Source organism: Struthio camelus, chromosome 1 (genome assembly GCF_040807025.1).
Source record: "Struthio camelus isolate bStrCam1 chromosome 1, bStrCam1.hap1, whole genome shotgun sequence".
Lineage (NCBI taxonomy): Eukaryota > Metazoa > Chordata > Aves > Struthioniformes > Struthionidae > Struthio > Struthio camelus.
Genome location: NC_090942.1, coordinates 223,457,683 through 223,471,016, shown reverse-complemented (window position 1 = coordinate 223,471,016; position 13,334 = coordinate 223,457,683). Strand labels below are relative to the sequence as shown.

At 53.4% G+C, this 13,334-nt stretch overlaps 2 protein-coding genes across 2 annotated transcripts in view; one reads left to right on the top strand and one right to left on the bottom strand.

Moving 5' to 3' along the window:
- The first annotated feature begins 1,068 nt into the window (after positions 1-1,068).
- Positions 1,069-3,156, top strand: TPBGL (trophoblast glycoprotein like). The gene has a single exon (XM_068931257.1). It carries the CDS (start codon positions 1,069-1,071, stop codon positions 2,107-2,109), a length of 1,041 nt encoding a protein of 346 aa, XP_068787358.1. The 3' UTR covers positions 2,110-3,156.
- A 5,235-nt stretch (positions 3,157-8,391) lies between these two features.
- PGM2L1 (phosphoglucomutase 2 like 1) overlaps positions 8,392-13,334 on the bottom strand; it is a 45,353-nt gene continuing 40,410 nt past the window's right edge. The window contains exon 14 of the mRNA XM_009675833.2: positions 8,392-12,064. Coding sequence (XP_009674128.2) covers positions 11,962-12,064 — 103 coding nt within the window. The 3' untranslated portion in view covers positions 8,392-11,961. The remainder of the gene's footprint in view (positions 12,065-13,334) is intronic.

Here is a 13,334-nt window from a genome sequence, read left to right as displayed (position 1 = left end):
CTGGACCGGGACATCCTCGACCCCTCCCGGGGCTCGACTGAGACATCCTCGACCCCTCCCGGGGCTGGTTCGGGACATCCCCGACCCCTCCCGGGGCTGGACCGGGACATCCTCGACCCCTCCCGGGGCTCGACTGAGACATCCTCGACCCCTCCTGGGGCTGGTTCGGGACATCCCCGACTCTCCCGGGGCTGGATCGGGGCTTCCCCGACCCCTCCCGGGGCTGGACCGGGACATCCCCAGCCGCTCCCCTCCCGGGGCTGGACCGGGACCGCCCCCCCGTCACCCTCCGCCCGTTGCGGCGGTGCCACGGACGGGGCCGGCTTTGGCGAGAGGCTCCGAGCCGAGCCGAACCGAACCGCGCCGAGCCGAGCCGAGGAGAGTCGAGCTGAGCCGAGCCGAGCCGAGCCGAGGAGAGTCGAGCCGAGCCGAGCCGAGCTGAGCCGAGGAGAGTCGAGCTGAGCCGAGCCGAGCCGAGCTGAGCCGGACCGCACCGAGCCGAGCCGAGCCGAGCCGAGCCGAGCCGAGCTGAGCCGAACCGCGCCGAGCCGAGCCGAGCCGAGCCGAGCTGAGCCGGACCGCACCGAGCCGAGCCGAGCCGAGCCGAGCTGAGCCGGACCGCACGGAGCCGAGCCGGGTCGGGCCAAGCCGAGCCGAACCGAGCCCCCCCCCCCCTCGACGGCAGCCGCCCGCCAGCAGCGCCCGGCCCGGCAGCCCCAGCCCAGCCCCCTCCCTCCTCCTCCTCCTTCCTCCCCCCTCCTCCCTCCTCCTCCTCCTCCTCCCGCCCCAGCCCGATTTGGGCAGCGGCGCGGGCAGCGCTGCCGGCAGAGCCGCCGTGTGCCGGGCGCCGCGTCGGAGGCAGCCAGACCCCCCCCCCGGGGGCGGGGGACGGGGGGGGGGAGTGTTGGGGGGGGAAAAGAAGAGTGGGGGACGCCTGCCCCCCCCTTCCGCCCACCTTCCCCCCCCCCCCCGACGCCGCACCGTCCAGCCCCCCCCCCACCCCCAACCTCCCGCCCCCCCCCCCCCCCCCCCCCCGCCGCCGCCGCCCTGCATGCCCGGCCGGCGAGCATGGCCCGCAGGCAGGCGCGGCGCGGCTGGCTGCCGTGGCTGGGGCTGGCGCTGCTGCCGCTGGCCGTGCCCCCCGCCGGCGCCCCCGCCGGCTGCCCGTCGGCCTGCTACTGCGTGGCCACGCCGGAGCTGGTGCAGTGCCGCTACGAGCGGCTGGAGGAGCCGCCGCGGGAGCTGCCGGCCGCCGTGCACAACCTGAGCATCGCCGGCAGCAACCTGAGCGTGCTGCGGCGAGGCGCCTTCGCCGGCCGCCCGCTGCGCCAGCTGCGCCTGCTCCGCCTGCGCCACGACAACATCCAGGCCATCGAGGACATGGCCCTGCAGGGGCTGCCGGCCCTGCGCACCCTCGACCTCAGCCACAACCCGCTGCTCTCGGTGGCGGCCGGCGCTTTCGGCGGCGCGCCGCTGCTGCGCACCTTGCAGCTCAACGAGGCGCTGCTGGCCGCGCCGCTGGAGGAGCAGCTGGCCCTGGCCCTGGGCAACCTCAGCCTGCGGCGGCTGGAGCTGGCGGGCAACGGGTTGCGAGCGCTGCCGGCCGCGCTGCTGCCCGCCGGCTTGGAGGAGCTGGACCTGCGCAACAACTCGCTGCAACGCCTGGGCGCCGCCGAGCTGCGCAGCCTCGAAGCGCCGGGGCTGCGCAAGCTGCGCCTCTCGCTGGGCGCCAACCCGCTGCGCTGCGACTGCGCCCTGCGGCCGCTGCTGGCCTGGCTGCGCGGCGGGCGGGTGGCGGACGCGCGCAGCCTGCGCTGCGCGGGGCCGCCGCCGCTGCGCGGGGCCGCGCTGCTGCACCTGCGGCCCGAAGGGCTGGGCTGCGGCGAGGGCGGCGAGCTGGAGACGGCCTCCTACGTCTTCTTCGGCATCGTGCTGGCCCTCATCGGCGTCGTCTTCCTCATGGTGCTCTACCTGAACCGGCGCGGCATCAAGCGCTGGCTGCACAACCTGCGCGAAGCCTGCCGCGACCAGATGGAGGGCTACCACTACCGCTACGAGCAGGACGCCGAGCCCCGCCGCGCCAGCGCCGCCAGCCCCGCCGGCCTCTGAGCCCGTCCCTTCCTGCCTGGGCAGCCAATCCTCCCCCCCCCCCCCCCCAAAAAAAAAAAAAATCACCTCCCTCCTCCATCATTTCCCCACCCCAACCCCAAAGCCCGACCGCGCTGCAATCGCCCGCCCCGTCGGACCATCGCTGCCCGAGGCGCCGGCGGGAGGATGCGCGGCCGCCCCGGACCGGAGCCGCGCAGAGCCGCTGCGCTCAGCCCCGCTCCCACCACCACCCCGCGGCCGCGGGAAAGCCGTCGTCGGCCCCCCCCCTCCCCTCCTCCTCCTCCTTCCCCGAAAACAGCTTTCCCTGCCGGAGCGACCCCCGCCAGCGCCGGAGCATCCCGGCCGGCCAGGCTGCATCTGCCGCGGGGCGCTCGCACCCAGGAGGATTACGAGTTGCTTTTCACGCTGCCAGTTACGAGACTGAGGTTTTGGTTTGGTTTTTTTTTTTTTCCCCCCTTCTGCGGACTCCGAGATACGGGCCAGCGGGGCACGGACCAGACTCGCCCCCCACCCCGGGCACGCCGCGGGGTGAGTCTTTGCTCGGCAGGGACCCCGAGAGCAGCGGGCCACGCGCGACACTTCCCCCCCGGATGCTACCGGCGCCTGGACTTGACTTTTACCGTGTACAGCTCTCTTTCCTATTAGATTTCTATTTAAGTGCAAAACTCAACTTGATTCCCCCCCCCTTTCTCTTTTCCTCGCTCCAACCGCAGAGGAAAACAAACCGACCCACCGCTCCCTCGGGGGGGGGGGGGGGGGAAGCGATTTTTCCGAGCCCGTTTACTGATTCCCTTCTATTTCCAGGCACAAAATAATGCAGCTAGACAGAAAACGCCCCGGCAGGCTGTATGCATGTTACCGATAGCACACGGAGGCAACCCCTTTCCGGACTGCAAAGTATAATCTAGCCTGGGGTGCCTCCGCACTTTGTAACTGAAAACAAACGGAAGCAACAAAGCTCTCAATCTAGTTCACTCGCACACGTTTTGCTTTAGACCTGTGCCTGTTACTATACGCTAGAGCAAATATATCGAAGGCTGCACCCATGCTGCTGTCTGTTTTGTGTAACGTCGCCCTGATTTCAGGGCGCTGCCGCCGTTGGGTTTTGCCCAGGCCGGGTCGGGCTCGTCCGCCGGCGCGGAGAGTTTCGCTCTAGCTCCTAAACTCCTTTCCCTTTGCTCCTCTGGCGGCTCGCAGAGCCGAAATCGGTTTGTGGGGCTGATGCGCCGAGCTCGGGTTTTGCCACCCCTGCGCCCTTCCCTTTTAGGGGGTTGGGGGAAGGTGCTAGGGCAAATAGTCCTAGTTTCCAAAGCAATTTGGGGCTCCTGGGTGTTTTGATGTCGAATTTAGGAGCGTGCTGAGAGGCAGCGCGGGCACGCGGTCCTTTCCCGCAAGCGAAGCTGTAGCTTTTGCAGTCTGGCACCTTAAAAACGCCAAAGGTCGGTGCCGCGCTGACAATTTGTAACTTTTGCAGTCCGGCACCGTAAAACGCCCAAGTCCGGTGCAAGCGCTGCAGATTTAAGCGTCGCGGTTTCGTACGCCTGCGGCTGCCTCTCTTTGCACGGGGAGGCCGATGCCGGGAGGACGCGAGCGTCAGGGCTGCGTCCGCGCCGGCTGGATCCCGGGTGCCGGGATGGGGGGCCTGGCAGGGACCTCGGCGGGTGCCCGGTGGCAGGAGGAGGTGGTGACGCTGCAACGGGTGCCTAAAAAAAGATGAGCTTTGGGGGCACTTGTTTGCAGCCCCGAGCTCGGAGGCAGCTGTGCAAAGGCGGCGGGTTAATTTTGACCGACTCCTTCCCCTCCTGGGGAAAAAAAATAGATGAAAACAAACAAACAAAAAAAAAAGCAGCCCGTTTGGAGCAGGATTTTTCCTGCTGGTCCGAGCGGCGGCGGAGCGGCGCTGGCAGCCAGGCGAGGCGCGAGCGGGCCGAGCTGCGCACACCCTCGCCGGGGCACTGCTCCCTGCTCGCCCTGGGCAGCGCGCTTCTTCCCATCGGAGCCGAGCCCGGAGGCCCCGGGAAGGAGCAGGACCTGTTGCACAGCTTGCTTTTTTTGGATGTGTAATATGAATTATTTCCTCCCTTTGGGAGGCTGGGAAGAGGGGAGGCAGCGCCGTCGGGGATGCTGATTTATCCGAGGGCCGGCTGCTGGGATGCGCCAGCACGTGAGCCAGTTCGCTGCCTGGGCACCGAAAAGGAGGAGGAAAAAATAAAACGGGGGGGGTTATTTCCGTGCCATGCACACGGCATAAGTCGTAACGCCGTCCGTCCGTCTGGGAAACGGGGGCGCGTTCCTCCGGGTGTGCTTTTTCCCTTTCTTTTCTCCCAATTCGCTCCGAGGTTTCCTCGGCCGGCGCAGCTCTGCGTTTCGACGGCGACGTTTTTTTCCCCCCCACGTCCGAGGCGAGAGGCGAAGTCCCGCATCTGCGGCCACACGCGGCCGCCGTCCCGGCTCCTGGTGCGTCCCGAACCCGCCGGCATCTCTGCGCCCACGGGTGTTTTGCTTGGCCAGGACGGCTTCCCGCTTGGTGGATTCTCGGGTGTCTATGATAGGGTTGTGCTCGCGTGCCAACCACTCCACCTGCCGGACTTTCCCTCCTCTGCTTAACCATCTCTTTGCCCAAAACTTGCAGGGACTTCACAGTTATGAAGCCTCCACCCCGTCTCCATTTGGTGGGAATTGGCCAGTGGCTTCCAGGATTGGGAGAGAGAGCCAGAGTGCGTCCGCATTGCTCCCAATACCTCCAGAAACCAGGCTAAAAAGCCACCGGCTTCCTCCCCTGCCGATCCAACAGTGCTTTCTGGAGCAGGAGAGCTGTTTTCTCGTAACTCATGGCACCGCGGCATCTCAGGCGCTTTCCCCTCAGCCCACCGCCGCCGTTTGAGGGGAGCGGGAGCAAGGATGAGGATCAGTGCGTTAACTCGATGGAGCTTTCGGCCGCGGCGGGGCTCAGCGCAGGCTCCCCGGGCCGAGCGGTGCTGAGCCCTGGCGCCAGGCCGGTGCTTGCTGTAGTTATTACGTTAGTATTTGGGTTTATTAACTTAACGCGTAAATCGAGGGCGCCTGGAGGCGAAGGTGGCCCCCGCTGCCGGCTCGCTGGAGGATGCTGTGCCGCCTGGTCACCGTCAAACTGTCCTGCGAGAGGGGGCAAAGACAGGGTCGTCCCAGCCCGGCCAGGGGCCGAGCACAGGCATCCGACAGCTGGGAGCATCCCTCCGGGATGCAGCGCGGCTGTAGGACACCCATGGTGGGTGCGGGACACCTGCAGTGGTGGGTGCGGGACACCCATGGCATGTCCAGGACACCTGCAGCAGTTGCAGGACATGCACAGTGGGTGCAAGACACCCATGGTGGTTGCAGGACATCTGCAGCAGGTGCAAGACACCCATAGTGGGTGCAGAACACCCATGACAGATGCAGGACACGCACAGTGGGTGCAAGACACCTTCAGCGGATGCAGGACACCCGTGGCAGATGCAGGACACCCGTGGCGCAGCAGGGCCCGGGCCAGCCAGCTGCAGCACCTGCTGGGGCCCCGGGCCCCTCTGCGCAGGCTCGTGGTGACATCCAGCGCCGGCTGCTGCAATTACAGACCGAGGCAGCCCGGGGACTCTCCAGTGGCCAACCCGTGCCGGGCCGCTGCTCGCCTTACCCCCAGCCCAAATATTCCCCCACCCCGTCTCTGCGTCCCGTTGCTCTTTTCTCATTTAACGAGCGGTCTCAAAGCTTCGGGGACCTTAACGCTTAAATGGCTTGCGAGAGCCGCAGGCTCGGTGGCATTGCCAGTGCAGTGCGGAGGCCGATCCGGAGGGCGCTGGAGCTGGGCACAAAGGGACCTCCTCGGACACGCCACCGAGCCCCCCAGACCCACCTTATGGTGGCCTTGGCAGTGCTTTTAAGAAGGTGAAGAATATGAAAGCCAAGCTGGGGCAAAATCAACTCTTTTCCAAAGGATTTTAGCAGGAAGCCCAGGAACCCCACAGCCTTGCCTGGAGTCCACAGCCCAGGGTGGTCTTTGGAGGACACAAGGAGCAGCAAGCGGGTGGTCCCTTTCCCAGCTCCACGGGGGCTTTTCCTGGCCTTCCCTGTTGGGACTCTATATTGTACCCTTCGTTGGCCTCACTGGCCCAAACCTTTCCTTTGGGTGGGGAGGGTGAACCCCAGTCTGGGGTTTGGATCTGCTGGAGATGGGAGGAGAGGAGGAAGGCAGGGACACACTCCCCCCCGGCCTCTCCAGCCTTTCTCACCCACACGGTGGCCACCACAGCTTCAACAGCAGCAGCTTGTCTCCATCAGCTGCCAAATCTGTCGTCTGGTCCCCCGTAGTCTTTCCCTTGCTACAGGCTCAGAAACAGGCCCTCCTGCTCCCCTGATCAGGGCTCTTGCCCCCTTCTAGGCTGTTGCTTTCCGTGAAGCTAGTTCACCCCCAAAACGCCAGCTTCGCCCGCTGGCTCGTGGCCCCAAGCATCCACCTTAAACGCGTAGCAGTGATAAACCCCCACCTTTTTGGAGCACAGTGCCCTCCTTCTCTTCCTGTTTGATATCATCAGGCTTTTTTCTTTCCCACATTCAGGAAGATGGAGGCAAAGAATTGTGTTATCCCATGTAACCAAAAAAACATGCAGAATGGCTGGGAAAGCTCCCGAGCCGGGAGCTGCAGACACGGGGCAGGGTTTCTTCCTCCGATTCCTGCCTGCCCAGAAGGAAAAAAGAAATATCCATGTACGCGTCAGCTGCCAGACCCTCTGTCCCCGAATGGCGGGGTAGTCGCTCCTCCTCACTAACTTGCCCTCTCTGGCGTGAGCAGCAGCAGGTCCCTGCTCAACTCTGGGCCCTGACCGAGGCTCCCTTCCCACCTGCTTCATGGTGACATCGGTGGCAAACTCCGGTCGCAACCGAGTGTCCTTCAGTCCTTCGGGCTCTGCCTTGGGACATCTCTAGCGCCAAGCCCCTTGGACGTGACCTCTCCCAGTTTAACAGCACCTGGCTCACCTTTTGTCTCTCTCAGAGTGATGAACTTCTGAAGGGCTTCTTCAGGAGATCGTGTTGTTCCTGGGGATTCAGACAATAACAACCCAACGTGCAGCTGGGTACATGGAAAACCCACCCCAACCCCTTTTCCTTTTAAAATTCCTGTTGTGCTGCTCAGATGGTCAGTGTCCAGCCACCCCCCAGATTTGCAATGAGGTCCTTTCCCCCTTTCCTCCCCACGCCGCAGCACGAGCTGCCAGGACCCATGGGGTGTGCTGCCTTTCCTTTGTGTAAGCAACGTATTGCCCCAGTACGATATTTAGAGTGGCGCAGGGTCGATATTTCCTTCTATGCCAACCCAAGAACAGCTGACTGGCCAGCTCTGGTTTTGGACTGGTAATACTGTTGGACTAAAGAATACAGAGGAAACGTGAAGGATTGCTACCACGAAGAAAACATTTTATTACTTACAACACTTCATTCAGCTAAATCCACATAGCAATACACACAGAAGTACTTCAGAAAAGTGCAAATTCTCACTCTGTATTTATAATATGCCCTAATCTTACAGGAGACCAGTCACTGGATAGACAAGAGTATAGATCTACAACTCCCCAGGACTCTAGACAAGAACAATGCAACTTCAGATACTGAGCTTCAGTTACCTCGTACAAAGCTACTTCTGAGCACACAAAGGTGGGGGAGCACAGAAAGCGTACTGTGTACCAGGATTTCAGCATCAGGATGGACTCTAATCATCCAGGCATCACCAGGCAAACAGCTCCCCCCGCTTGTACACTGGGAACAGAATAGCAAAAAAAGGGGGAAGAGACAAAACTGAAATGTTGAGTAAACTTGAGTAAAGCTACTCAAGTAGCTTTAAAATTAAAGGGAACATGCAGTTAACTTTCAACTTCATTCATCTGTTTTTGTTGTTACTGTTGTTGTTTTAAAGAAAGGGCACATACCATTTAACACTTGACAAAAATTGGGCTTGGCGTGGTGAAATGGGCACACCAAACCCTTCGCTGAGGCTACAGCCACTGCGCTACGTTGATGTGGCGAGCTACACCTCTGCCATCCAGTCTCAGGAAGCATCTCATCTCTCTTTGCCCTGGAATCAGTTCTTTATATCCAAGCCTGGATCTGAGATGTCCTGTAACCAGCAATGGCTATACTAGATTTTTTGCAAAGCTCTCCATGAAGCGTTCCTCAGACGCAGGCGCCTTCATTCAAAGCAAGCATCAGTACCATTCAAGGTGCCAAGGTCAACACCACTGGAGTATCTTTTTTTTTTTTTTTTTTTTGGGGGGGGGGGGGGGGGAATTAACAGAACAGCTTTCCAAAAACAGTCTACCCCATCTTGGGGGGATTCTACCCCATTTTACATAAAAGAAATTGTCATTCCATCTGGTGGGTTTTCCCCTCAAAATTTTGATAAACACACCTTTAGTGAAATGGGAACTGAAATTCCTAATACTTTACAAACCAGGCACACATTGGGACGAGGAGTGCCACATGACTACTGCTAAATCAGGGAAAAACATCATAGTTTCAGCATGCAGGTATCCTTCGACTGAAAATACAGCAACGGCCTGAGATTAGTCAAGAACTACCCAAGGCAGGTAAAAGCCTTAGGCACTGTGTACTGCATGTTATAAGTCATTCCAATGCCTGAAACAGCAACACACAGAATTTTAATTCTTACTTTACTATGTGGATGATACAAGTGAGCACTCCTCCCCCTGCCCACAGAAGAGCTAGGTATTTAAAATTAAGGAAATTTGGAAACCTACTCAGACAGGATCCCAGTTACCACATGTCTGAGTGAGACAGAGATGAAGCCCACCACATCAAAAAGGGAAAAGAAAAAAAAAAACAAGCACTCTTAGCTTTAATCCAATGCTAAAAAAAAAAATCATTGGTGGCATGGTTACAGTTTAAGCTGATGTTTAGCCTTTGAAAAGGTGCATGTCAACCGTATGCGCCTAGTAACATCCCGAATGTATTTTGATCTATTACCTGTCTCCTGCTCAAGTTTTGATAGCCTTTGTTTTTCTTTGAAAAATAGTACAGAACAGACTACAACTGAAAGAGTATTGTGCACAAGTGCAACAAACTCTAACATTGCATCTAACAAAGTTACAGAGCAATAAGAGAATTACAGTCCTTCACAGTAACAGAAGGGAGGCAAGACGAGGGAGGAGAAAAGGAAAAAAGTTCCACAAATGGAACAGTATAAATATATCAAACAGTTCAAATACAATAGGAAAACAATGGTAGCAGCAGTTCAAAAAAACAGCAATAGTTATTATACCCTTAAAATACATTCAATATGTTGTACCTGTTGCTGTCATTCCAAAAGCACTACAACATCTATAACATACTGCTCAAATAATAACAGCCTCAATCTATCAATGAGAAGAATCCCAGATACTTAACTCCCCATGTATGCTTTTATTAAAGATACTTAACCATGAACAGTGACCAACTTTTAAGAAGGCCAATGCCAAAATATAATCATAGTTTTCTTCTATACTACATTTATAACTCTGGCCTACTGATATATAGCAGACCTGTCTGGGAAATAGCAGATTCCTGCTCTTTGTAGGAGCACAAACATAACTCACAAGACATAACTCCCAATACTAACTGCTACCACACACACACAGCTGGCCTAATCACACACAGTAAGCTTTTTACAGTGTTTGTCTTTGTTCAAAATCATGTTCTGAAGTGACTTGTTCTCTTCTGAACTATTAGTAGGATATTTAAAAACAAAATCCAAAACACCTAAGGCCTTGAGTCGGCTGCCAATGAAACAAATGGCAAAACCTCCTCCAACTTCAGCGGAGTCAGAGCAGGATCTGAACCTGCACCTTTTTGGGGAAACTGAGGGCAAAGCAGCACTCAGAGACGTGCCTTCGCACCTTCTGATACCTCCCCAAAGCTGGGCAATATCATGAGCATGCTCAAAGCTTAAATGCTTTCACTCATTTTCCCTACTACACCAGTCAAATATACAATCAAGAAAAAAAATCTTTTTTGGCATTAGATCCATTTCTCTCAGTTGTGGAACAATTTGGAAATATTTTCTCTTAAAATAAAAAATAAATAAATATCGGTGGCAAATAAGAATTTGTGCAACACACCTTCTGCAATACATGTACGTTCATATACAGCAAAATACTTATTCACGGTTATAGTGCAAAGCTCCTGTCAGCATGAAATATCCAATACCCGCACAGACACAGAAACCTCGGTGCTCTTTAAACCCATCTAGATGCAATGCATACAAAACCACTCTGCACAGTCCTGTGGCATCAAGCTGTAAGGGTATAATAAGATGGAGGACAAATTCGGAGATTTAACAATAGCGGCAAAACAATCTTTTTAACTTAAGTGCATCTCGAGTTCTTCTTACTTATTCTTCAACACACAGCTTAAGCGTTCAGTTGCGTCTACTTGCCGTAATTACTGTAAAGTGAGAGTGGACAGACGTCCAGAACCCCGCTGACCTTGTTCGGAAGGCTTATATTAGGAATTTAGTAATACACATTAACAAGTACTACTCTCAGTTAATCCCTATGCAGCTTTTCTAAATGCATAGTTTCAGACAAAAAAATCTTTCACAGCTTTTCTATGCCAATAACATGGATTTCATCTTCGGAAAGGCTAGCTATATAGCTACATGAGAACTTTCTACATCGGCTTATTTTTTGAAAAAAAGTGATTAGCAGTATCACTTTCTACTCAAGCAAAGGTAGAAAACAGATAATGAGAACTAGTTAAAATTTTGCACTGAAAGACAAAGATCAATAGTATTTGCAAACTGCTATTCTAATAGATATTAGTTTGCAAGGTGTGACAATTAAAAAAAAAATCAAGGGGGTCAAGGGCTCACCTCCACTCTCTTCTGTTGCTCATACATAAGGACACTGTGAATTCCAAGTCGTTAAAAACAGAAAAGTCACTAACTGGCATTTTCACAAGTTACTGAATTCCAAAACGTTTATTAAAAAAAAATTTTAAGTTCCTTCAGAGATGTGTAAAGGTGGATGAAAAATGATTATCTAGCCTATAGTAGTTAGAATAGGCAACTTAACCAAGAAAGGAACATGTCTCTACTCATTTGGAAGCCTTGGAAGGGTACTACATAATTCAAAAACCAGACTGCAAGTGGAACTGCATGTGTTGCCACTATTGTTTCACTGTCGAGTAAACATTTTAAGATACACAGAGGAAAGATACAATGCACCAAGAGCACCTTTAACAACAGAAAGATATTTATGTGGCTGAAAAACGTCATATCGGAACAACTTGCCTAAATAAGAAACCCTAAGCACTGAATTCTACTTTAACATATTTCTAAATTAAGACCTGTAGCAATGACACCTACATTCACACACAACAGCTATGAAGCAGGCTTTTTTTTTTTTTTTTTTTTGTCAGTTTGGCATGATCATTTCCTTCAAATACTATGACTACCAGATTTTAAAGCCTTTTCACACAAAGAAGTACTGGGTACCTGAAATTAGTTTAAAAACAAAGTCCAGTGGCTAAAATTAGCTGTCTCAAACCTGCTACAGGAAATCATTTGCATTGGTATAATTTAATTATTCTTTTGGTCAAAAGAACGGGAAATTCTAGATAATAAATTCCATCCCTCTCCTTCACTTCCTCTCCCCTTGTTCCAGTTTATTAGCCTGGACTCTGGTGAAAAAGCTGACAAAAAAATGCTGCTTCTATATAGGTTAAAAATGTAGCTGTTTGTTTAAACACACACACACACACACGTTAAATGGAGTCCTGTTCTTGGTTCCTTTGCTTCACGTGATGCAGTGCAAGCAGTCACTTCTTTAAACACCAGTTATAGGAGCTCTAAGCAGAACGCCAGATCAGTCCATTCTTATCAGGTTCAAGAAAATTCTCAATTAAAGCCTCAATAAGCTTCTGAAGTTCTTCCTCAAGAAAGGTTCTGTCACTAGAGAGAGAATAAGCAGATGACAGAGGTTAGATTAACACCAAGCATCTAGTTTAAAAGTGCAAGATCTGATGGCGATGGACTAGCTCTATTACTTTTCTTATTACCATCAACCTGTAAAGACTCCAGACTTCTGGCTTATCAAGCTACTGTTTGGTAGGGATTATTGCAATATTAATTCAGACATGAAAAACAGCCACTAGAGGTCTCTCATCTAGCAGAAAACACACAGGAACTAATGGCTGTAAAACTGATGCAAGACAAACGGGTCAGCCACAGATTAGAGGTGGTGAGAAAACAAGAATGAACTACTAATAGAAGAAGTAGATCCCCTACATTCATCTTTAGCAGACTCCAGGTGCCCTTCTAGGGGATATGATTGTGTTTTAAGCAAAGCATGAATTGTAAGGACTGAGTAACTGGATGAAGTTCCACAGCTCATGAGGGGACACCATAATACAGTAATCCCTGCTCAATTTAAATGCCTTTATTTGTACAAAAAGACAAAAACCACATTTGTGCAAAGAGTAATGCGTTGCAACACACCTTTAAAGATGCATACTCCCTTTCATCCCGTGTAAGTAAGAAGAGGAACTCAGTCTGGTTTTAAAGGAGAATGGGCAAAACAAGCTTTTTATTTACATTTGCTTTCGAAGGGCATTTACTATTGCCCTTCAGGTCACCACTTCCTTTAAAAGGCACCCAAAAATGCTACAACCAAACCCACTTTCCTGATGCTAAGCTGTTAAGATTGATCAACAAACAACAAATTAGAGAAACATTGGCAAAGCTATTACAGGGAGTGCATTTTGAGGCAGCCACAGAGCATCTTACACCTTGAACCACAGAATCTTGGAAGTTTTTCAAATTCATATTCCAGATTATAATTGCCACTATCCAGAGTTATTACTGAAATAAAAGGTTGCTGTACTCTTCTGAGTTACCAGAATGAACAACAAAAGCCACAATGACCCATCAAAGTATCTCGGATACTTTGTTACCCTCTTCACTACTGTTACTCAGCGGGCCCTCACTTGTGTTAAGTTTACACTTATTAGGTTAGGGGCAATGTTTCTAGAATTTATTTCTTCTTTGTGGGTCCAGCTGTTTGCTTTAACTACATCTCGTCCTTTCCTCAGCTGCTAAGAATACATCAGTAGTGTACATCAGATGGTACCTTGGCCACTTCCACATTTACGGAAGCATGTTCCAGGTGGATTGAGAATTTCCTTACCTTAATAAACAAACAAAAACAAGTATAGTCATATAC

Bases quoted from the DNA above. Each gene is read 5' to 3' on its own strand.
- TPBGL (XM_068931257.1), top strand. From the start codon at position 1,069: ATGGCCCGCAGGCAGGCGCGGCGCGGCTGGCTGCCGTGGCTGGGGCTG.